At 34.1% G+C, this 27,246-nt stretch overlaps 1 protein-coding gene across 12 annotated transcripts in view; it reads left to right on the top strand.

Moving 5' to 3' along the window:
* The window catches only part of LOC106880617 (uncharacterized), a 122,696-nt gene that overhangs the window by 47,274 nt on the left and 48,176 nt on the right, over positions 1-27,246 (top strand). For 7 of the 12 annotated variants that reach the window (XM_089363676.1, XM_089363679.1, XM_089363674.1 and 4 more), the window contains 3 exons: positions 12,863-12,889; positions 22,012-22,119; positions 24,200-24,276. In XM_089363676.1, coding sequence (XP_089219802.1) covers positions 12,863-12,889; positions 22,012-22,119; positions 24,200-24,276 — 212 coding nt within the window. Of the gene's footprint in view, positions 1-12,862; positions 12,890-14,926; positions 15,043-22,011; positions 22,120-24,199; positions 24,277-27,246 lie in introns of those variants that run through there. The other 5 variants (XM_089363675.1, XM_089363678.1, XM_089363681.1 and 2 more) reach the window with 2 other exon arrangements.

Raw genomic sequence — 27,246 nt, 5'->3', positions numbered from 1 at the left:
TATGTATATGTATGTATGTGTGTATGTATATGTATGTATGTGTGTATGTATATGTATGTATGTGTGTATGTATATGTATGTATGCGTGTATGTATATGTATGTATGCATGTATATGTATGTGTGTGTATTTATGTATATATATGTGTATATGTGTGTGTAAATATATATATATATATATATGTATTTGTATATATGTATGTATATATATATGTGTGTGTATATGTATGTTTATAGGCGTAGAAGCATATATATGTGTATATATATATATATACATATGTATATGAGTATGTGTATGTATTGATATATAGATATATATATATATGTATATATATGTGTATGTGTGTGTGTTCGTATGTATATGTGAGTGTGAGTTTTGACGTGGGTGTGTATATAAATATGCATATATGAACTTATTGGAGTAAATGTGGGTCTGTTTGTATATATATATGCGCATACACATAAGTATAATTGTTTATATACATTCATCTCAATATTTTCATAGAAACACAGTATTAACCCCATTTACAATGCCTTTTTATTACATAACATTCCTCTCCAAAAAAATTTTTCTATTGGATTTATATCATCCCATCTACTCCCAAATCTACACTCTGAATTTTCCTTCTCTCTCTCTCTCTCTCTCTCTCTCTCTCCCTTTTTTCCTTTTTTTTTTCCCCCTTTCATGTCCAATGTACTATCTGGTAGCGTCCACATCTCTAACGGTTTTTTCAAATGAATTACGTTATACCCTTATCCAACTATAGTTCTCATACTCGGTCACAATGTCTTACGTTTAAGATGGTTCCCATACATTTCGCTGAGAAGTTTACATTTTTAACATCGACGATTCCTATGGATCGCATAAATTGTAACTCTTCGAAACATATGCCGGAATAAAGTATGCAGTTATAACATGCGTTCACTCCATTCCTTAATTTATATATATATATATATATATATATATATATATATAAAGAACTCTCTTGTCAAAGCTGACATATGGGCATTCAGCTTTTGCCAATCGACCTGCACAAATAATTTGTTTATAGTGATCATATGTTCTTGCTGCACGTCAGCTCACTCTCTCCATCAAATCAAACGTTGTCTGAACAGGAGCACTGTGTACCACACGTCAGGTGTCAAAGTGATCACAAAACAACGTAAGATGAAGTGTTTTGCTCAAGAACACAACAAACAACCCAGTCTAGGAATTGAAATCACAATCTAATGATCATAAGTGCACTATAATCGCTAAGCCATGTGCCCTCACACACACACACACACACACACACACACACACGTATATGTGTACCGTACTTAAAATATCTATAAGTCTTATGAAAAATAGAAATGTATCTAATAATTTTTCAGTTTTGATCCTTAGTTTATTAGTCAGTTGTGTGTGTGTGTTACAAATAATGTAAATTTTATGTCTTCAGTTGTATTCCATAGTTTAAAGTGTGACACAAAGTACATAGATAATTTTTATTTGAAAACGACTACTAATTTTAGTGTTCAATAACTAATCACTTCAGGATTGCCTATTGTGCTTTTCACTCATAAATTTTGTCAGTTATGAGATGTACTAGTGTCTTTTAACTGAGTATTTTTTTTTTTTTTCATATAGAAACCAATTTTCTTCATTTAGCCAATGATTGGTTACTATAAAAAATATTTCCCACCTTCTCTTTGACTATCAACCCCTATAAATACACAAAGCTTTATCAAATTTCTTTTGTTATAAACACATCCAATCCTCATATCTTTCCCAACAACATTTTTGTTTATATGAAATTGTGCAATGCAATTTGTGTCACTTTAGTGTTAATTTAGGATTCTATTACAATCATTCCAGGAGCTTGATAAAGGAATACTAAATATAAAAATATCATCATTGGACATTTTTTCTTGCTGTTACATGAATACATAAGGAAATTTGTTGGTTGTTGAAAAGATAATTATTTCTAACTTACATGCCTCTCTTAACTCTTTAACATTGAAACTGGGCGTACCCAGCCCAATATTCTACCCATTTTATGTTCAAATTGACCAGATCTAGCCTCTCCTGCAATATCATTCTAAAAATAAGCAATCACATCATTGAAATCTCAAAGCTACAAAATAATGTATGATAAATTCAAAGCAATGTGAATAAATAAGCATTACATTTGATAGAGTAATCTGAATGCAAAAGAGTTAAATGACATCTTTTAAAGTGATTAGCTGGTATGTATGACCAGTTCTACCTTGGAATCCCAAGGGGAAATTACAGGTTATTTATCAGTTAACAAAAGTATTTCGTTCTCAGAACTCCAGTTATTCTCTCTTAAATTAACACATCTCTGAAATTTTATTTAGATTTCATCCCTGGGTCTTGCTTGAAGTTTTAATGTACATTATTAACTATAAAAACTAATGGTGGTGTTTTAGAATAAAATTATTTTCCTTGCAGGTGGAATTTGAAAACCATCAATTCAGATTCATTTTTACTTCTGTAGCTCGAAGGTTACTTAAAATTCAGTCATAAGGAGATCAACTCTTTTCCATCCCTCTTGTGGCAATAATAAGGAATTCATTATTCATTGCCAGTTCCTTTGGGAAGCAAGAATATAATTCTTTATTTCTCTTCCCTATAACTAAATGCTTCCATGCATAATTAAGAAATCTTTTCATCATACGATTTCATCAGCTTTCTAATTTCTGTTTAATTACTGTGTACATTAATTAATCTTAGAACTATCATAATAAAAGCAGGACAAGAAATGGCAAAATATTTAATTGAAATAAAACTTATGAATAATATAGCTTTTATCACTTTAAATAAGATTATGATAAAATTATTTCAAAACTGGGAAATAGAACTTGGTTCGAGTAACTGTCATAGAATTCTTTGCTTATAATTATGTACTAATTTTATGTCATCTGGCATTAATTTATGCTTATCACCTAGGGATATGAATAAATATCTATATAACACGCATATCCTTACACATTTATGTGTGACTTGTAAATCTCAAAATGAACTGGCATTTTATCTTCTGTCAAGTGCCTCTCTTGCTTCTAGAGTTACAGCTTAGATTAAATTTCATTAGTTTAGTTGTAGTAATGTAAAAAGGTGTGTCAAGTAAAAATGGGTTGTCTCTCCCCCCCCCCCCTCCCTGGCCAACTTTTTTTATCAGTTACTAACTGAAAGAATGATAAAACTATTACCAGAGAGGATGTGTTGTTTCTTATTTATGTATATTTCATTAATTCTCCACAAAAAGGATCGTATTTATATATATTTTGGTTGTTTCATTCATGTTACAGCATCATCTGACATAAGTTTTCTGAATTAATATTGGAAGAAATTGACATCATTTTAGCTTGCATTTCTTGTATATTCACATATAAATTTCCAAAAGTGATATTCTTTCTGTTACTTAACTACAAAAGTCAAGAATGACAATGCTTGGAGATAAAACTGATATGTTTCCATCTAGACATTCATGTATGATATATAAAGTATTGTATTTTGATGGTTATATTCCTTTGTATATAGAAGATTTGATGTTTTGATTGTTCTCCTTGTATGCATAGTTGCATATGGATCTTCATTGCTGTCGATAATTATAATACGTAGCATGTAGGACAGCGAAGTGTCAGGATCATTAGATTAGACAAAACGTTTTCAAGTGGTTACAACTTTATATGTTGGGTTTTTCAAATTTGGTCATGGTCAACTTTGCCTTTTATCCTTCCAAAAATGAATAAGCACCAGTCATGTACTTGGGTCAATTTGACTTAACACTCCACCCTCAGAATTTTTAGTCTTCTACTGTATGGCGGCACATGATGATACACTGATTAAAAAAAGAAGTGCTCGATATCAATTGTAGATTTTCACCCAGGCATGGTTGTATGGTAAAAAGCTTGCTTCCTAACTACATAGTTCCAGGTTCAGTCCCGTTGTATAGCACTTTGTGTTTTCTACTAGAGTCTTGGGCCAACCAAAGCCTTGTGAGTGGGTTTGGTAGACAGAAACTGAAAGAAGCCTGTCATACATATGTATGTGTTTGTCTTTGTGCTTGTGTTTGTTCCCCACTACCACTTGACAACTGGCATTGGTGTGTTTATGAGCAGTATAGCAAAAGGGATCAAGAGACTAAGCTTAAGGGTGGGGGGGGGAGTACTGGGGTCAATTTATTCAGCTAAAAGTTATTCAAGGTGGTGCCCCAACAGGGCCACAGTCTAATAACTGAAACAAAAGATTAAAGATACAGCAACTGATGTAGTCTACTCTGTGTGTGTGTGTGTGTGTGTGTGTGTGTGTGCATGTGCATGTAATTAGCCTTGTTGAGAAAAAAACTTTAGTTTTAATGCAACCTTCACTGCAACACTAAATAAGTTCACATACACATCTAATATTGTATATACTGATACATAACTAAGAAATGCGTTTCTGCTTTACATTTTTTTATTTCTTCTTCAATAACATGTTGCATATTTTCATGTCTGAATTTGTTGTGCTGTTAATATGTTAGTACTGCTGGTAATGCTAGTACTGTTACTTCAAATGTGAATTGTCAGAGCTGTGGACTGGTGATTTTTTTTTTTTTTTTTGCTCTCTTTCTTTTTTATTTTGGACTTCAAAAATTTAAACATAGCCACCAAGTGAAAAAATGAATGATAAAGTTTAGTATTAGTTTATGGGCTAATTAGATATCTAGTTGGATTGTTGTTATAGAAAAATATGGTGGTAGTTTTCACCAGTTGTTTTCTCTTTTCTATTTGCAACCATAACTGCTTATATATATATATATATATATATATATATATGCCAGTTATGGTTACAAATAGAAAACACACACACACACACACACACACACACACACACACACACACACACACACACACACACTTTAACATCTGTGTTCTTCCATGTTGGCATTTATAAACTTCGCAATTAAAATATATTAGTTTTCCTGATTGCTTTTATAAAGCCTACTCTTTAGACATAGTTTTAATGTTCTTACCAAAGTTGCTGTTCTCTCTATTATTTCAGCAGCTGTTATTATGCTCACTACAACCATCCTCCTCCTCCTCCTCCTCCTCATCATCATCATCATCCTCAATGGATCATGAATCCTAACTAAATTTTCATTCTGTAGAATTATTATTTACTTTTAAATATTTCTCCTTTCACCTTTGGGTCTGCTATGAAACATAATCTCTTCCTTCACCAAAATCTGGAATTACCTTGTTTTAGTGAACAAGAATTTGTTAATATACTGAATGTAGTTAGAAATGCATTTAGTAACTTTTAGTGGAAATGTTAGTGCTATTCTCTTTCTAAATGTAGTTGGCATTTAATATGCAGGTGGCTACATATTTGTTCGGTACACAGTTTCCACATTTATCTTCCTTTCAAGTGAATAGTTGTAATAAAAAAATTTAAAAAAAGAGAGAGCAACCTTGCCGTGTGAAATGAACTAACAGAATTGACAGTGCAACACTTTTATTGAACATTTATGGGTTTGTTTGTTTTTTCCCCCAATGTACAAAAAGAAGCACCTTCAAAACGAACAAAAATATAAAATATGACAACTGATTTCAATAAAACTGAGTAGCAGTGTTATATTTGTTGTTGTTGTTGTTGTTGCGGTTGTTTAGCTGCAGGTGATATCTGATTGAGCAAACCATGATCAAAGACATTCAAACTGTAACCGTTCTCTCTCTCTCTCTCTCTCTCTCTCTCTCTCTCTCTAGTGTACGACAACACTATATGATGTGTTCTATCTATTTTTTTTAAGAGACAAATTTAGTGAAATTTAGCTGCTCTTTTTAACAAGATCAACAGGCTCACTTGCTAGATTGTTGTCTATGTAGCTGTCCAGTAAAGTTACCAACAACCTGTACAGTGTATAAAATGATTGACAGACAATCAAGGACAGCAATAGGAGAAAGAGTACTTTTTAGTCTTGCCAAGGGCATGACAACCTTTCTAGGACTGGTGTCATGTTATTATTACTACTACTACTACTACTACTACTACTACCACTACATACTTTAAGTGGTTGGTGTTAGGAAGAGCATCTAACCATAGAAATTGCCAGACATGGACATCCAGCCCATATAGCAGGATAATAGCTCTGAACAAGAACTAACCTAGGCCATAACTCACTGTACAACCCACGTCAGCATGGAAAGCAGACATAAAATGATGGTAAAGAAACTAATTTAATTTGAAATGTCATACAAAATGACTGATGTATTTTGTCATTAAAGAGATGGGTTTAACCCTTTAGTATCCAGATTATTTTGTCAAATGTAATGCTTATTTATTCACATTGTTTTGAATTAACCATGCATCATCTTGTAGCTTTGGGATTTCAGTGATGTGATTGTTTATTTTTAGAATGATATTGTAGGGTAGGTGTGAGAGGCAAGATTTGGCCAGTTAAAACATAAAACAGGTAGAATATTTCAGGTGAATATGGTCTGTTTAAATGCTAAAAACTTAATTTTTGTAAAATTTATTCTTTTTCCCATATAGCATTATTGCTTTTTTTTTTTCTTCCTTTTTTCTCGACTAAAATTTTGTGTGTCTTGTTATTCTAGAAATTTCACAACAGAATTTAAAATGTTGTGGTGGTGGGGGGAGTAAAGAGACATTGCGAATTACAGTCTCTTTGAAGAAACCAAATTTTTGTTGGCACCATTTGGACTAAAATGAACAGATACTGTTATTCCATTGCAAAAAGATTGCAGTTAACTCTGTAAACAGATATTCCTGTGAATTATATTTGCAGCTTCTATATATATATTTAAAAAGAAAAATCTTTTCATTTAATCCTGTACCATTCATATTATTCTGTCAAAAGTAATGCTTATTTATTCACAATCTTTTGAATTAATCATGTATTATCTTGAATGAAAGGAAATATTAGATAATGCAATTTTATACTTGAAAAAAAAAAAAAAAAAGCGGCTGTGTGATAAGAAGCTTGCTTCCCAATCACATGGTTCTGGGTTCAGTCCCACTGCATAGCACCTTGGGCAAGTGTTTTCTGCTATAACCTTGGTCTGACCAAAGCCTTGTGGGTGGATTTGGTAGACGAAAACTGAAAGAAGCCCATCATGTGTGTGTACTTTATGTGAGTGTCTTTGTGTCTGTGTTTGTCCCTCCACCATTGCTTGATGTTGATGTGTTTATGCCCTCATAACTTAGTGATTTGGCAAAAGAGACTGATAGAGTTAGTACTAGGCTTACAAAGACTAAGTCCTATGGGGGTGGGGGGGTTTCGATTTCTTTGATGAAAACCTTTTAAGGCGGTGCTCCAACATGGCCACAGTCTAATGACTGAAACAAGTAACAGAATAACAGAGATGGGGACATGACTGAAATGATTCTGGATCATATGTTTGAATTGACTTGGGGCTAGACAACAACAACAAAAGAGATATTTGCTGTACTTGTGATGTAAATGGATAATGAATGCTGGATGGAAAAGCATTATGTATTGTAAGTGTAGGGGTACCTTTGAGAAGTGATGGTGAAGTTAGATCACATTATACTAAACCTCACAAATAAGCTGATATACTGTAAAGAATCCTCTTTGTAATCATCATTGTCTAATGTCTACTTTCCCATGATTGCATGGGTCAGACAGAATTTGTTGAGGCAGATTTTCTACTGCTGGATGCCCTTGTTGCCAACCGTCATCTGTTTCTAAGTAAGATATTCATGGAGGATTGCAGATGAAGGACACCTCTTGCATGATGGTGACATTTTTTTACAACTATCTCTTAAAGTCAAGGTAAGGTGACAGACAAGCACACACACATGCAAAAAAAACCCCCCAAAAAACTGGTGTCTTACTCAAGGACACAACACACTACCTGTAATCAAACCCATGGCCTTACAATCATGAGCCAAATGCCCTAACCACTAAACCATGCACCTTCACCACATACATACATTATATATAAGATTGGCTTCTTTCAGTTTCTCTCAATCAAATCCACTCACAATGCTTTGGTCAGCCCAGAGCTATAGTTGAACACATTTGCCCAAGGTTCCATGCTGTGGGACTGAACCCAAGACCATGTGGTTGGGAAGCAAACTTCTTATTACACAACCTCACCTGTGCCTATTGTGTTTTATAATTACAATGCGAATGTGTTTTAGAATTAGCATAGGGTAAAAGTTTGAATAATTACATATGGCTTCTTGATGAACAGTGCAAGACCGAGACTCTCCAACTCATGCCAGTCTTGATTAATGAAAGCAAAACAAATGATGATAGTCCTGACTTAAGAAATAGTGTCTTATTTCAGATTGCAATATATCAATTAACTACAACAATTTGAAATCAGCTGTTGTGACTCTACAGCAATATACATTCACATTTAATTCTATGCAGAGGAATGAATAACTGTTGTCTTGAATCATTAAAGAAGATTAAGGTTATAGTTCTCCTACTCGCTGGTCAAGTGATATTTTCACTATATCAGTGTCAGTTTTTGCCTTCATGCAGTCTCTCTCTCTCACGCCTATTGTGGCATGAATTGGACAAGTCTGCTGTATTATTTCTTTCTTTTGTTCTTATTCTTTTTCCTTGCTATGTCTTTCAGTTTAATAACTGTTAGTAGTTTCACCTCTTTGTCTTTATGTACGTGTGTGTTTAGGTGCGATGTAGGTTTGCAACAAAAATATTTCTAAATGTTAATGTGTAGCTGTAAAGATTCACTATATCATCACCATAAGACAAGAATATTGTGCGAGCATGCTAAGCTTGTGCTTTTAGAAGTATTAGTGAGTAGGAAGTGAGTGTCAGACAATTGTATGAGAAACATTTCAGTTTTTGTTTCATCGACATTATCTGTGAGTTAATGGCAGGCTTATGTTGTTCGTGGTTCATTTGTTCACAAGAAATCAATAAGAGGAATTTGCTGCTGTGCTCTATGCTGAGGAAAAAATTGGCTATTAATACCAAGTGATGTTAGCTATGTCAGTGCATTCCTTATACATATAAAATTGTGCAATGAATAACAGATAGAAAAATTAATATTTCTCCACATATCTTAGCAAAATACTATAATCTTTATTTTTCTAGTATTTGATAGCTTTTTTTCTTTCCTGCATTCTCTCTCTCTCTCTTCTCTCTCTCTCTCTCTCTCTCTCTCTCTCTCTCTCTCTCTCTCTTTCTCTTTCTCTCTCCCTCCTCTTAAGAAGCTATTTCCTCTCTTTTATTAGTAAATTGGATTGTTAGCTAATTTAGAGTTGTAAACTAGTCTTTTTTTAGTTTTCCTGAACTCATCACCATCCCCTGTTATTTTGCATCTTCATGTGTATGCTTTTCTGTATTCAAATGGATTGAATAGAGTGATATAATTGCTTTTCTTGAACTGCTGAACCATTGTTAATTTAAACTTTGAAGTTAACCAAAGCAACCTTATTGGCGTCTTACCTTTCTTTAGTCTAGATCTACACTTTTTCTATGTACTGTTTTTTTGCCAATTCTTTTCATTCATGTTGTATCACTCAAGTTTATTCTCTTTCATTGAAACACTTTACCTTTATTATATTTGTTTATCAAAATGTAGACATTCAGTTCAACTAAAAACTATTACCTTGACAATTAACCACACTTCTACAGAGTTAATGTGATGGCAATGTGCAAACAAAGTAAGCAACATTAGTTGTAATGATGATGGTAATGGTGTTGTTTGTAATTAAATGTTTATCATTAGCTTTCTTTTCATACATCTGAATTAGTTTATAGATTCTTTGCTTTCAGTCGATTTTATTTTTACCTCTTGCAATAATAGATCCTACCATAAATATCTTCTAATCCAAAACTATAGCAGAGTGCCTTATCACATCTCTTTGAGGCAAAAAATAAACATCAGTTTTTAATGCAAATTATTTCTGTCTTATTAATTAGGCTATGCGCTGGATTAATATTTCAACTTGGTGTACTTCTTTCTATATTACTTTCATTAACATGCTTGTTAAATAGGTTCTCTTTGCCACTGGCTTAATCAAAACAAAATCTGTAGTATTAATAAAAGTAGATATTTTCTGTTGCATATTTGTTTTGGTGTAGTTTAGAAACTGTAACATTTACTGGTTTAGATAAAGGAATAGAGAAAAATTCTGTGAATTTCAGTTTGTTGGCAGCTCTTTCTGCATACATTTTTCACCTCTTGAACATCTATTCCCTCTTCAAGAGAAAATGTTGGCAAAATATTGAATAAGGCAGCTATTTTAGTAAGCTTGTTATAAGTGACTTCTCTGGGGGTTACTTATCTTCTGATACTGTTACTATTCATGTCTTTTGATTCTGGTACCGACACTTCATTTGTATATTACTAAGAATACTGCTATTCTTATTAAATGGCAATATTTTCACTATACTATTTAAAAGATTTGTTATCATTGTAAAACATAATCTGATTTAGTAGTCAAACATTCACCATGATCTGATAATTTTAGCATATCCTTTTTGAGTAAATTAGAGATAGAGGGACTTGCTTGTGGTGATGTGAGTTAGCGCATATCAAAATACCAAATAATTTCTCATTAGTATCAGTCACTGGATTATGGCCATGCTGGAGGTCTAACTTCAAAGGTTTTAGCTTATTATATTAACCCCGGTACTTATTTCAGTCTGGTATTTGCTTTATCTATCTCTGTTTGTTGAACAACTAAGCTCCAGGACATAAAATGACAACATAACGTAGATAAAACTAGTTTTTAGACTGGTGTAAAAGCACACGCATGCATGCACACACAGGGTTTCTGCACAGTTTCTATCAACCAAAATCCACTCATAAAGTATAAGTCAACTGGAAACCATAGCAGAAGACACTTGCCTAAGGGACCTCATAACATGGTCATATATCTTCCATTATAAGCAAACAGCATATCAAGGTCTATTTTATATTCCACAAAAGCAGCATATGTGTGTAGATTCATACTCTGCCTGAAATTTGTTGAGCATAACTTACAAATGTTCTTTCTCATTCACCATGGACTGACTGTGTATCTATTTCCTGATTATGATAGATATTTATAAATTAGAAAGAAAAAAAAACGCTCAATAGCAGATACAAATAAACCAAGTTGTAAATTTTGTAGGTTATGCAAATGTGTGTACATGTTCTGATTTTATTTTTCTTTATTGAAATATTAAAAAATATTCTTGTATTTACTTTGTTGACATGACCCGTATGAAAAGATGTTGATTATAGTAATCCCTCGACTATCGTGGGTGTTACGTTCCAAACCCCCCCTCCTCCCCATGATAGGTGAAAATCTGTGAAGTAGAAACAGTACTGTACTGTGTGTGTGTGTGTGTGTGTGTGTGTGTGTGTGTGTGTGTGTGTGTGTGTGTGTGTGTGTGTGTATATATATATATTATAATTTGTATATATTTATTTTATTACAAATGCAAAACAACACCACGGAGGAATCGTAAGGTCAAATAATAAACCACAGTATGGCAAGGGATTACTGTATTTTAATTTTAAGCACTATTTTAGTGGCCATGAATGGTAGAAAAGCATTCATGTTCCAGGTTGATTATTTTTTTTTTATTAATATTTTACATAAATGATGTTAGAAATTATTGGATGAAGTAGAAAATTGGATCATAAAAGAAATTCTTAATGATTGTTGAACAACAAAAATACTGTCAGGAAAGAGACATTTTGGAGGGAATATTTATTTGATTTTGTAGTTTTGAATGTGATATTTCTTGAATGAATTCCTTATTAAGTTTATATCATACCAGAAATTCGAGAGAAATGGACTTGATATCTTTTCACATGGATTTAACTCTGGGGTATATTAATATTTGACATCAAATTAATATTACCTATTTCTAAGCTGATGCAAAACACTTAGCGACATTTCATCTGTCAAATTCTGCCATGGTCAACTTTACCTTTCATTTTTTCAGGGTTGATAAAATATGTACTGAGTTAAACACTTGAGTAGATGTAATCACCTTACACCATCCTCCAAACTTGCTGGCCTTGTGCCAAAATTTGAAATCAATATTACCTATTTTTGTAAAATAATTGCAAAAGTTTTCGAATAGTGGACTGTGAAAGTAATTATAAACAGAAAGCAATTATTTAGACTAATTTGCTCATTAGTTTTATGATATGGTATTTGTTATATAAATGTTTGGTATTACCATTAAATTCAGTGATGTAATTATTTTCTTAAAATTCAATTTCTTTTACACATATAATTATTTTTAGTGTTCTACACTAGACATAGGTTGGAATTAAAAAAATATTTTCCTAATATTTTAAGAGCTAATTTTAACCTTTTACTATTCAGATTACTCTGTCAAATGTAATGTTTATTTATTCATATGGTTTTGAATTAATCATGCATTATCTCATAGCTTTAAGATTTCAATGATGTAATTGTTTATTTTTAGAATGATATCGTACAGTAGGTGTGAGAGGCCAGATCTGGCTAGTTTGAACAAAAAGCAGGTTAGATATTTAGGTTGAAGGGTTAAGTCATAAAACATTTGTATTCTCTTGAGACCAAGATATAGAATATACTAATAAAAGCCTGAAACAAGATAGACCTTAATTAGAATGAGTTAAAAACAATTAATGAAAAGGAAGAATAGAAAGCTACTCTAATGAAATTTAATTTATATTGTAATGGAATACATTTTGTGGTCCTTGCTATTTGTAATTCTGTCATAGAGCATGAAACTTTATTAACGATCATTCAAAGTTATTAAAACTCTAATTTGAAAATATATGGGTCATTAACTTCTCATGAAAAATAAATTATGACAACTTTTTCTAATCTTAGGTTATGTTTGTTCTTTTTCTTTTTCACAGCCTGTTCAAGAACATACTGGAATAAATGTAAGTTGGGTTTTTGTTTTTTTTTAGGTTTTGATATAAATCGGGTTCTCGACCATTTTTTACCTATTTTTTACCCTTTGGTTACTATTCTATCTGGTGGACCCTCATAGCCATGCAGTGTTTAAAAACTAGTTATATAGATACATTTTTCAAAATTCCTAGAAGGGATCTACAGATGTTGGGACTCACAGAAGGGATAACAGGGGACCAAGACTTCTGATGATTTGCTGTGTTTGAAAAGACACGTCAAGTGACGTAAAAGTGTGGGTGTTCTTGCATAACAGGCTGTTCTCCTGAATCCCTCCCCAGCTGAGCTTTTCTAACCTTGCAAGCTCGTGTGTGCTGGTGCCACGTAAAAAGCACCCACACCGATGTCACCTAAATGCACCCATGCCAGTGCTGCGTAAAAGGACTCGGTACACTGTAAAGTGGTTGGTGTTAGGAAAGACATCCAGCTGTAGAAATCATGCCAAAACAGACATGGAGCCTAGGAAGCTTTTCAGCTGGCCAGCTCCTGTCAAACCATCCAACCCATGCCAGTATTGAAGACAGATGTTAAATGATGATGATGAGTAGCTGAGGAACTAGAAATTATATATCATCTCACTCTTTCTCATTATCTGTCTTTTTTCTACAATTACTAGAGTTTACATCAACAAATATTCATTTCCCACTTACCCAGTTTGAAAGCATCTAAAAGTTTCATTCATTATCAACAAACATTCTAAATACACACAATGACCCAAAATTTTTGATTGATTGATTTTATTCTGTGCACATCAATAGAATTGTTTTTAAAAAGAAAACATTGAAAAGACTATCTCAGTTCTCATCCATAGATTTATACTTATATTCATTCACTTTGTCTTCTACTTCCTCTCACACTCTCTCTTACTACACACACACACACACACACACACACCATTTTTAATACTTTCATGAAGATTCTACAGTTACTTCGATACTGCAACAAGTAATCACTGATGTTAATATCAGTTCATGTAAAAAAAAATTCATGACATCCTATATCTGTTCATAAAATAAAAAAATTCACTATAAAGTGATAACATTTAAACTGACGATGACAGAAGTAAAGTTGATGATGACAAAATCAAGAAGACAACAATGTAATCCAAACTGATGATAACAAATCTGAGATTGGCATTGATGGCAAGATCAAAGTTAATAATATTGAAGGAAAAAACCCTGTAAAACAATATTAAATTTCATATCTCTCTTTCCTACTTCTTAGTAGCTGCTGCTGTCTCGTTTGCTGGATCTCTCATTCCCCGGCTTAGGCTTATGGTGTGTGTAAGGGTTTGATTGTGAGATGAAAAATAAAAAAATCCAAAAGTGGTTAAAACTGAATTGGCATACGGCTAGAGAGAGAAAACTTATTCTAAAGTATTTAGCATATTCTGTTGCAGTCGTACTAATTTAAGATTAATTATAATTCCAAACCATCTAATACAATTTTTGTAGTTGAGCTACTTTTAAAAGATACTTAAGGAAGTCTTTTCAGATTTGGTTGTTAGGAACAATTTTTGATAGACCCATTATTAGTGGGGTGATAAGAATTGATTTCAATCGATTTTTAAGCCTTACTAGTATTTATTGGCCTCAGAGGGATAAAAAGTAAAGGTGAGAATGGTAAGCAATGAGGCTGTCAGCTATCTTCGTTATTAATCAGTATAATATTGGTTTCAAATTTTGGCTCAAGGCCAGCAATTTTAGGGGAGGGATTAAGTCACTGATATCAATCTCATTACTGAACTGGTACTTATTTTATTGACCTTGAAAGGATGATAGGCAAAGTCAACCACTATGGAATTTAAACTCAGAACATAAAGATGGATGAAATGCTATTAAGCATTTTGCCTGGTGTGTTAATGTTTTTGCCAGCTCACTGCCTTAATTAACCACTTTAATATTAACAAATAAACCTTCTCTCAACTTTCTGCAATTAAAGCATTGATTTTCAATTTTGGCTAATTAATAATATTATCTCAATTTCATTTATGGTATCTGGTATAAAAGCATCATCAGCAGGGTGTTGATGTGATTACTTAACCTGCTGGAAATAGCAACCAAATCTTCATCTACTATTTTTAGAAAAAAAAAAGGACACAAAGGAAAAAAGACAAGATAAAGAGGTAGGAAAGACAAGATTGTCAGTACTTAAACCCCGGTAATCTTAGCTCTGCTTGATCAGAAATGCCATAAATGGTAAACATAATACATTAGAATGGGAAGTGGTAGTGATTGAGGTAATAGAAATGAAGTAGAGAGAGACAACATGATGTAGTTTTAAGTTTGTACTTGGTCTTTGAATTACAAATGCTATAGACATTTCAAGAAGTATATTTGACAAGAAATAATGCAAAACCTATTGGTGCTCTCTCTCTCTCTCTCTCTCATACACATATATGTGTGTGTGTGTGTGTGTGAGAATGAAATTTGCTTAGGGAGTGCCAACCCAGGATGTTCAAAGCATTTTCATTTCCCCACCAAAATTTTAGGAGGTAAGCTTGCACTTCCTGCACACCCCTGTTCTCAAGCCAATATATATATATATATATATATATATATATATATATGTTAAGTTTACCCTGAAATGTTAATTCTAACAGAATGAAACAAGTTTCGCGTGAATCGGAGCAATAGTTACTGAGATATTCAGGGTTTGGGGGTATAAATACCCAAAATGGTGCATAATGGGGAAAATGTTCTGAATATAACTACATCCTGAAAGGGAAAAAACTCTAACCTTTTGATTAGACAGTGATTTGACAACGAAAAAATAGGATTTTTTTTTTACAGTAAATGTTTCTATTTTCGCTCTTGTTAAACAATATTTTAATCATTTAGAAATATTTTTAAGTGAATGTGATTTCAAAAATGTAAGTTGTTTGAACAGTAAGTACTTATATTTTAGCTTTCTTTAAACAGACATTATTAAAAAAGTATTTTAAAGTGGAAATAACTTTAAAAGTATGGTAAATATTTTGTAAAAGACCCGTTCATAACCTTGGTGTGAAATAGTTTTTTTTTCCATAGGTATTTTTTTGAGTGTATTCAATTGTATCTCACCTCCAAAGATTTGGTTGCTATTTCTAGCACACCCTGCAACCATGTAACAACTGTTTACAGCTATTTGCAATAAAGGACCTCAAATACATGGTAGCAGGGCATGCAAGAAATAGTAGCCAAATCTTTCCTTTTCTGAGGAAAGGAGCTGTTTACATTTGATTTCAATGTCACATTCGTTGAAAGCATGCGAAATAACCTGGAAAAGAAAAACTCACGAAACAAAACTCCGTTGCTGGGAAACTCGGAGTTTCCCAGTGACCCAGCAGGTCATGGGTAGTCTAGTATATATATATAAATAAGATATACATATATATATATATATAATTATGTGTATTTCTTCTATCTTAATGAATAAAAATTCTTCTGATAGAATAAATGGGTTAATAGAAACCAATGTAGCAAAGAACACAAAATAACTGTGGTTAGCTCCTGTTTTTAAGGCAGGAACTCCTTGAAATTTTGGGTATTTGAGTATATTTAAGAATTTAAGGATTGGAGAAAACGCATGTTATAATTGCATACTTTATTCCTACATATATATATATATATATATATATATATTGGGTTGGTGCATAATTATTGCAGCTTTTTTTTCAACAAATTTTATTCAACAAAAACAATAACAACATGTAACAAAAACATCTTTAAATGATTATTCCGGAGCATATTCAACAGCTACTTCAATTACTGCTTCCCGTTTGCTTGACAGATGGTCACACCGTCATTCAAAGATGTTTTTGTTAAATATTGTTATTGTTTTTGTTGAATAGAATTTTTTGAAAAAAAGCTGCAATAATTATGCACCAACACAATATATATAAATAGGATGTATCATATATATATATATATATATATATACTGTTTTACTTGTTTCAGTCATTTGACTGCTGCCATGCTGGAACACCGCCTTTAGTCGAGCAAATCGACCCCAGTAAGTCTAGTACTTATTCTATTGGTCTCTTTTGCTGAACCGCTAAGTTACGGGGACGTAAACACACCAGCATCAGTTGTCAAGCGATGTTAGAGGGACAAACACACACACACACACACACACATATACATATATGCGACGGGCTTCTTTCAGTTTCTGTCTACCAAATCCACTCACAAGGCTTTGGTCGGCCCGAGGCTATAGTAGAAGACACTTGCCGAAGGTGCCACGCAGTGGGACTGAACCTGGAACCATGTGGTTGGTAAGCAAGCTACTTACCACACAGCCACTCCTGCACCTGAGACCTTTGGAAATGTGCTGTGCGTGAGAAGACCCGGCAAGCCAAGTAAGATCGTTGCCAGTGCCCCATGACTGGTTCTTGTGTGGGTGGCACATGAGATGCACCATTTTGAGCGTGGCCGTTGCCAGTACCGCCTGACTGGCTCCCGTAGGATTTTCGAGCGAGATCGTTGCCAGTGCCCCTGGACTGGCTTGTGCGGGTGGCACATAAAAGACACCATTTCGAGCGTGGCCGTTTTTGTGCAGGTGATACGTAAAAGCACCCACTACACTCTCTGAGTGGTTGGCGTTAGGAAGGGCATCCAGCTGTAGAAACTCTGCCAAATTAGATTGGAGCCTGGTGTTGCCATCCGGTTTCACCAGTCCTCAGTCAAATCGTCCAACCCATGCTAGCATGGAAAGCGGACGTTAAACGATGATGATGATGATGATGATGATGATTCTCTCTTACTCTTTTATTTGTTTCAGTCATTTGACTGCGGCCATGCTGGAGCACCGCCTTTAGTCAAACAAATCAACCCCAGAACTTATTCTTTGTAAGCCTAGTACTTATTCTGTCTGTCTCTTATACTGAACCACTATGTTACAGGGATGTAGACTCACTAACATTGGTTGTCAAGTGATGGCGGTGGGTGCGGGGAAAACACTGACACACAAACATATACATACATATTTCAGTTTCCGTCTACCAAATCCGTTCACACGGCTTTGGTTGACCCGATGCTATAGCAGACACACAGTGAGACTGAGCTCAGAACCATCATGTGGTTGGTAAGCAAGCTACTTATCACACAGCCACTCCTGTACCTATGTATGTATGTATATATGTATATATATACGAGACCAAAGTGTATGTACACTGCAGTGTGTATATAAGAAAGAATACATTTGTGTGTCAGTGTTTGCCCCCTCCCCAGCCATTGCTTGACAACCGATGTTGGTGTATCTACATCCCTGTAACTTAGCGGTTCATCAAAAGAGATCCAATAGAATAAGTACTAGGCTTACAAAGAATAAGTTCTGGGGTTGATTTGTTTAATTAAAGCCGGTCTCCAGCTTCCAAGGAATCTAATGCTCTTAGCTTAGATTTTCCTTGGGGCTGGCCAGATTGGAGCAGTCTCGAGTATTACAAGCCAAAACTGCAAAGATAATTTGGAACTTGACTGACAAAAGAAAACTCTGAATGAGGTGGATGCAAACTCAACTGATGGTGTCCCAGCAATCCTCCTCAAATCGTGTATGTGTGCCCTGGCAAAACCCCTCCTGATTCTCTTCCAGAGCTTTCTTGCAAATGGCAGGCTGCCCAATCTATAAAGGGGGAAGCAGAGCAGATGCCAAAAACTATAGGCCTATCTCTCTGACATCACACACCAGCAAAGTCATGGAACAGATAGTCAGAGGGAAACTAATTGCATTTCTTGAAGAAAATAACTTGCTGAGTGATACCCAGCATGGCTTTCGACTAGGTAGGAGCTGCTTGATCCAGCTCTGACAACATTATGACTGGGTATTGAGGCAGTCACTCAACAACTCAAATGTATACGAAAATAAGGATGGAAAAAAACGGAGAAATGTTACACAAATGCAAATAACAAGACATAACAATAGGTGTCTTTCGATGACACCTGTTGTTAAGACCTGTTATTTGCATTTGTATTTGTATAACATTTCTCCGTTTTTTTCCCAGACTTGTTTTCGTATACATTCACTGCCTTCTTCCAAGGAATCTAATGCTCTTAGCTCAGTTTTTCCTTGGGGCTGGCCAGATTGGAGGAATCTCAAGTATAACCAGCCGAAATTGCAAAGATAATCTGGAACTCGGCTAAGAAAAGAAAACTATGAATGACCCATCCTTGTTTTCTTTGTATCGTCTGTCTGGATGTTTTGCATTCTTATCTCATTTTTGTATTTTTTATATATAAAAATATAGCGGCATATGTACACTTTGGTCTCTTATATGTATGTATGTCTGTGTATGTATGTATATGTATATACATATATGTATGTGTATATATATATGTATATACAAATAATAAATGAGTATATGCATATATACGTACAGGTATGTGCATACCTACGTCTACCTGTATATATAGGTGCATATCTGGGTACAGGACATTGCAAACAAAACGTAGACAAGAAAATAATAATAACCAGAGTACAGAAAACACACAAGCCACATAGAGAACATTTTCCTTCATCAGCTACCCCCGTTTTAACACCAGCGTTATATATATATATATATATATATATATATATATATATAGTCTGATAAGCGCTAGCAGGCTGAAACTTCAAAGTCACAGTTACTATGTAAAAGTTTAATAAACTGCTTAACATAATGGTACAGGACACTCAGCCAGACTCTGAGAGATATGGGTTCAATTCACTATGGCCACCTGCTGGCAACTTTTGTAACGGTGGTGCCCCAGCATGGTTGCAGCTCTTGAGATGAAACTAATGAAGAATATGAATAAATATATATATATATATATATATATATATATATATATATATATATATGGTTATGCTGATATTGAAACAACAGTTTATAACATTGTTCAAGATTGCCGTGGACTATTTACTGTGAAAAATACTAACAAAAATAAGGAAAATACAAAATTAAATTAATTATTATTGATCTATAAAATAAATGGTATAATTAAATATTAGAATTAAAATATATTAACAAACTCTAGATAAAGTGTAAGCATGTTAATTAAAATTGATTAAAACAAAAGATTAATTTTCTTGTTCAATCTTCTAGCACTTGACGGCACATTGTTACATTCATTGCATGATTCTAATGATTCTAAACATACTATGGTAGTAAAAGTATTTATGAATGGTAAGTTGCAAGGGCAACCAGAAAAAGTCATCGTACCTCTCCTCCACTTCATCCTGCCTTTACTTGAAACATTGATCAGTAGTTGAAGGTGTTACTTTCATGATACCATACCAAATTACTTGCATGACTTTTCTCACTGAATAATTAAGGAATCAGTCTCTCTATGGAGATAGGTATTAGGTGTCAGGAATGGTGTTTAACCCTTCAGCATTCAGATTACTTTGTCAAATGTACTTCTTATTAATTCGCATTGTTTTAAATCTAACATTCATTATCTTGTAGCTTCAAGATAATTATGATGTGATTGTTTATTTTTAGAATGTCATTGTACGGTAAATGTGAGAACCCAAATCTGTCTGGTCTGAACATAAAACCAGATATGTCCTGTTTAAATGCTAAAGGAGTAAATGTAACATCTGTCTCAAATACAGAGTTATGACTTGTTTGTTGAAGTATGCCTTGTCTCTCCTGTGTGTGTGTATTATATGTGGGTGCATTTTATCTTTTGCCTGTTTCAGTTATTAGACTGCTCCCATGCTGGGGCACAACCTTGAATTTTTAGCTGAACAAATCATCCCATCTACTTAGATTTTTTTAAGCCTGGTTCTTATTCTATCAGTTTATTTGCTGGACCACTAAGTTACGGGGGCATGAACACCAGTTGTCAAGTGGTTGTAATGGTGCGGGGCATAGACAGAAAGACACACACACACACATGATGAACTTCTTTCAGTTTCCGCCTGCCAATCCACTCAAGGCTTTGGTCGGCCCAAGGCTATAGTAGAAAACACTTACCCAAGGTTCCACACAGTGGAACTGAACCCAGAACCATGTGGTTCGGAAGCAAGCTTCTTACCACACAGCCACACATACACACACACATATATATTCCCACTTGAATGTGAATGTTCTATTAGAACAAACTGTACTGCTTGTTACAGTTGCCATAGGAGAAACCTTCATATGGGCTTTCGGTGCAAAATGCATGTTTGGTGGAGATTTATCTCCCTGCTAGGGATATAAACAGGAGTGTATTTTACACCAAAAACATATATGAGAGTTTCTTTCATGATATCTACTACAGTGAAGTTTGTTCTAACAAAACATCCTCATTTAATTGGGAATAAATATTATCTCTTGGTATTAATACTGCCTCTGTTGCTAATTTATATTTTTTAACAAGCTCACTGGCTAATTGTAATGTCAGTGCCTGTTCAGGCACTGATTTTCTATACATTACTAGTTGGGAGATGAGTTGTTGCTATCTCTAGCAGACAAGCGCCCACCAACAGTGAGACCAAGGAAGGTCAAAATCCCATGATCTGTTGGTCCCAGCGCTGGAGTTAGTGGTGACTCATCTCCCCACAAGCTTCCATTTTGCATCAAAAGCCTATGTGAGAGTTATCTCATGGTATCTGCTGCAGTAAAGTTTGTTCAAACAGAACATCCACGTTCAAGTGGGAATGAATATTACCTCTCAGTATTAATACTACCTCTGTTGCTAACATATATATTTTTTATGTATATATACACACGGGCACACACAAACTGCTGATTAGTCAATAAATCCAAAGACTGTAGCTCAATTAGAGCAAATACTACAGCAAAAAGATCAATCGTTAGTTAAAAAGAGACTGAAGTTACTATTAGAGTTATTAAACTTTCTGGTTGTCTGCTTTCATATAAATAAGGTATCCCAATTAATTTTAACTCTAATTCAAGTTTTAGTTTGAATGTGTTGACATGTGCTTTAAAAAAACTTCAATGTTTGTTGTTAGTTTCATTCTATTGGGTGATACAAGCAGTGTTTAAGGTATAAATTCTAATTAAAGAAAGATGAGTTGAGATCTTGTGTAGCTTGCTATGATGCTTAAGCAGCAGTATGTATACATTCAGCACATGGCATTTGAAATATCTTACGTGAATGCTTAAATGTTTCACTTTTTCTTTCAGATTGGACCAGTATCACATCCTGGTAATTTGATAGTTGCAGCAGTAGTGATCAATGATGTTCCCACACACTGTCGAAATATGCTTACAAAAGGGACAGCACAAGAAGAGGTGCATTAATATTTTATTACTTATTAGAGAATGTTTCCCTTCTGTGCATGCATGTGTTTTAAATCATTTCTAGAAGACATTTTTGAACTTTTAATTCCATCTTTGTATATACCATGTTGAAATCCACTTCATCTTAAATGCCGCTCACAAACTATGCTCTGTCTACTTCAAATAGCTACATGTGAATCTGAGAAATTATTATTATTAATAATTGTTAATTATCATTGACATTGAATTGAAGAATCATTTGTGTGTTCAAGGGAATGTCTTGCTGTATTTCAGCAGTTCAACTCCTGCTGAAGTCAACTTTGCCTTTCCTCTCTCCAGGGTTGATAAATTAACCCTTTAACATTTAGATTCCTTCGTCAAATGTATTGCTTATTTATTCACATTGTATTGAATTAATCACACATTATCTTGTAGCATTACTATTGTTTTTATTATTATTATTATTATTATTATTATTCAGTTCTATATTTAAGAGATGAGGGATTATGTACATTATTTACATTTAACGGATATGTGTCCTCATCTTGTTTGTTGTTAAGACAATGTTTTGGCTGATATACCCTCCAGACACCTGATGAAAGCTGGAGGGTATATCAGCCGAAACGTTGTGTTAACAACAAACAAGATGAGGACACATATCCGTTAAATGTAAATAATGTATTATTATTATTATTATTATCATTATTATTGGGTTTGTCCCAAAAGTAATGCAAAATTAGGCAGAACATTATTTGCTGGCATAAGGCATTGAAATTGCATATCTTGGTTGAGTAACTCTTCCTCTCTACAAAGGGACTAAATATAGTCTCCATCACAATCGATGCAGTTGTACCATCACTAATCCTAACTTTCAACTTCTCTTTGTAAAAGTTCATGTGTGCTCTGTTGTACCCACTTCTTCACAGCCATTCTTACTTCATCAGTATCATTGAATTTCTGTCCTTGAATGAACTGAACAGGTGGAAATTGGAAGGTACCAAATCCAAGCTGTACAATGGATGGAGGGCCATTCACCAGCCTAATTTGCCAATTGTTTGATCTGTTACCAAAAATGTGTGCAGTCATGCATTATCATGGTATATGTGGGTTGTTTTTAGATTCTTGATTGGTTTCTTTCTCCTAATGACTCGGCTTCTCTAAGTTTCAATGTACTGCTTGTTGTTCATGGTACAGCCATATTTCAGAAAATCAAAGAAGATTGATGTCTTTGTCATGAAAAAAAAAAAACACAGTCACCATGATTATTTGTGCCAATCACTGGCTCTTGATCTTGTTAGGACTTATTCTATGGACTGAGCCATCTGGATTGTTTCTGTATCATAAAGAAATGACCATGTTTCATCCCCTGTTATTAAATTGGGGGAGGAAGAAAGTCTTCATTGGCTTCAAGTACTTTTAGCAGATTAAGTCAGACTTCTACTCTTCTTTTCTTCTTATCAGATATTAATTACTGAGATTCTCATTTTGCACACACTTTCCAGTACCTAAAATCTATCTTGTGGAATGTATTGTGATCACAGTCAAGTTGTACAACAGGCTCACAAATTGTGACTTATCTGTCTCCATGAATCAACTTGTCTATTGTCTAGTAATTCATGTCAGTGGTCACAATTGACAGTCTACCACTGCATGGTTTATCTTCAATGCAGGTTTTCCTCTTCATCAAACTTTTCCATCTATATGTGCACATTGCTCTTGTCAGTGGTGTCATCACCAATAAATATCTTGTAACCTTCTGTGGATGTCAGACAGCTTGTGCCCCACCTTTGTCAAGAACTCAGTGAAGAGATGTTGTTTCTAAATAGAACCCATTATTTGCCAGCAGTGAAGAACTTGAAGAAGAGTTACTATAGAAGAAGTATTACTCTCCCATCATGTGCAGTTGGTCTCTTCAGATTTACTTGTGTTGCTATTTAAAATTTTTCATTGTGATATCCTTAAAACATTGCAAGGACCACAATTTCAAAAATACTATCTAAAACTGTTTTCTAAAAAGATCAGCCATTACCTTTGCACCAACCTGATATATTTATTTATATGTAATCTTATATCTCTTTTTATGTTTATATAGATATCAAAACTGAGCGGAGCTTCTGTTTCTACAAGAGGCAGATATATGAGTCCTGAAGATAAAATAAAATTTGCAGGGCAAGTAATCCTATAAAACTGTTTAAAAGTCATTTCAACACACACATACACTAGAATGTTACTACAGTAATATCACTTGACATTTCAAAGACCTGTATAACTTTTATTTATTTATTGATTATGTTTTATCAGTTGGTTGAAGTTAACAATGTCAGTAAGTTGCAAGATAGGAATAGTATGGGAGCATGTGCTTTAACAGTGCGTCACTGCATTACCAGGATGATTACTTCTTTGCACCTCTCAGGCAACAACCTTCCAACCTAAGGGTCTGTTTTGGGGTAATTGTTGCTGGTGAGGGCTTTACGAGGTCAAATTGCAAATCCTACCTTAACATTTTTTAGTCACCTTTAAGACACACAGAGGAAACATTGGATCTATTTTTTGATATACCAATCCCCTCACAGCACATACACAGTAAGATACTTTAAATATAAATGTATTAACTCTTTAACATTCAGATTACTCTGTTTTAAATGTAATGCTTATTTATTCATTTTGTTTTGAATTAATCATGCATTATCTTTTAACTTTAAGATTTTGATAATGTAATTGTTTATTTTTATAATAACATTGTAGGATAGGTGTGAGAAGCTGGATCTGTCTGAGATACTGCATTTCTGTCCATTAAAGTTTGAGTGTGACTTTTTCTATTCTAGGTTGAAAGAACTTTACAAATGTGTGACATAATTGCTTTCTCTCCCCCACTTCTCTCTCTTTCTCCACCTTACAAATGATATTCAGATGGATCCTAGTTCACTTGCATACATTAAACCAGTGATTCTCAACCAGGGTCCATATGGCCCTTGGGGGGTTCATATTAAATTTTTTTTGTTAAAATTTATCTGCAACAAAAGGCTCATGCTTCTACAATACATCAAGTATTTTAAGATTTTTTTTTTATGCAGTTCCTAATAATATAATATAATATAACATGATTATTTAAACATCAACTGGTTAGCAAAGTCCATTCAAGTAAAATAGGAACCAAAGGAGTCTGTAGGTAAAAAATGGTTGAGAACTACTGCATTAGACTAAAGTTTTCCAAAAACTACTTGACAAATCAATATACTTTTTAATTTCTTCATCTTGGCAGTATTAAAAGTTATGCTTTGCCATTAATAAACAACTAGCTGGATTAACTAGCACATTAACTTTCAGCTGCATATAGGAAGAAAACCTCAATTTTCTTAACAATGACTTATAAGCCAAGGTAGCAGCAATATGGAATCATGGTTCTGATAACCCAATATGATTTCATCAATCTTGAAGGGCCTGCAAAGCCTCTTCTTCCAGACCAAACCTGCAAATTTTCCAGGTGTTTGTCTTTGCTTGAAGGCAAGCTACATATGATTGCACTGTCTGAAGACATTTTCATTATCTGATTAAGAGCAAAGGCCAAATAATAACTACAGTTAGGTACAGAGGAGAATGACAGCCAACACTTATTTTCTTGTGTAAAACTTATCAGGTGTACTATTACAAATAGATATCCAATTCATCAAATGAGAGTGTAATGGAGATATATGAGACATTGTGGCCACCTGTATCATTACAGTAAAGATAATAATCACTCATTATATCAATAATTGATATAATAGCATACATGCATTCACTTGCACAAAGTTGCTAATTTCTCTATAAAATGATGATCTGATACTTTCTACTCTACTCAAAATCTGAGTGAGTGCTGATAAAGTTGTGTATTTAGCATCATTGTTGATGTGATTTTGATTTTGTATTATTCTTAACCCATTTTGCTTCTATTTAACTTTAGCTATGGCTTTCAAGAAATATGTATATGATGCTCGTATCAATATTTCAGTCAAATATATTTTCATTGAATTTATATTTAGTTATGTCTCTTTGCGTTCTGTGTTCAAACCCTGCTATGGTTGTTTTTTTACCTTTCATATTTCTGGGGTTCATATAATTGATTGACTCCCCTTGAATTAGTGTATTCTTGTTAGAAATCTAATTTAACTTTCTGGTCCTTCATGATGGGTGTTGGGTGTTTAATTCATGGTTCATTAACTATAAACTGGAAATAGATGTTTTTGCATTATACTAATCTGACTTTGCTTTGGAACTCAAGTGTGTTGGGTCATCACTGATGATTCTTTGTATGTGAATGTATGTGTATCATCATCATCATCATTTAATGTCCTCCTTTCCATACTGGCATGGGTTGGATGGTTTGACAGGAGTTGGCCTAGCTGAAGCCTGTTTTGACATGTTTTTTTTTTATGGCTGGATGCCCTTCCTAACACCAACCACTCCACAGAGGGCAGAATACATTTTACATGGCACCAGCACAAGTGAGGTCAGTTTTGGCATAGTTTTTACAGCTGGATGCCCTTCCAAATGCCAACCACTTCACTGTGTGGGCTGAATACCTTTTAAGTGGCACCTGCACTGACAGGGTCACCAAAAATAATAATGATCTTATTGTGTAGTGCTCAAGTGCACTTCAACTCATCAGAAAGAGCAACCAATACTCCATGAACAGTACATAGAATATGCACAGAAACTGAACAATGAATTAGTCTTCAAAAATAATGTATGTATCTCTGTGTGTATCATTGTTTAATGTCTGCCTCCTATGCTGGCATGGGTGGGACAGTTTGACAGGAGCCAGCCAGGCAGAAGCCTGCACCAGTCTTTTGCAACTGTTTTGGCAGGATTTTTACAGCTAGATGCCCTTCCTAACACCGACCATTCAGCATCTCACACACACACACACACACACACACACACACACACACAGACACAGACACACACACACAGACACACACACACAGACACACATACAGGAGTTGGACAAAATGGAAACATCTTGTTTAATGGAGGTTTTATTATTTAATATGGAGTTGGACTGCCTCTGGCATTAGTCACAATTTTAATTCATTGAGGAATTGCCTCATGCAAATTTTGAACAGTTGTTAGGAGAATTTTGAGCCAGTCTTCAAGCAA

The sequence above is a fragment of the Octopus bimaculoides genome, chromosome 15 (genome assembly GCF_046866305.1).
Source record: "Octopus bimaculoides isolate indiv1 chromosome 15, ASM4686630v1, whole genome shotgun sequence".
Taxonomy (NCBI): Eukaryota; Metazoa; Mollusca; class Cephalopoda; order Octopoda; family Octopodidae; genus Octopus; species Octopus bimaculoides.
This window is presented reverse-complemented; position numbering and strand designations above follow the sequence as displayed.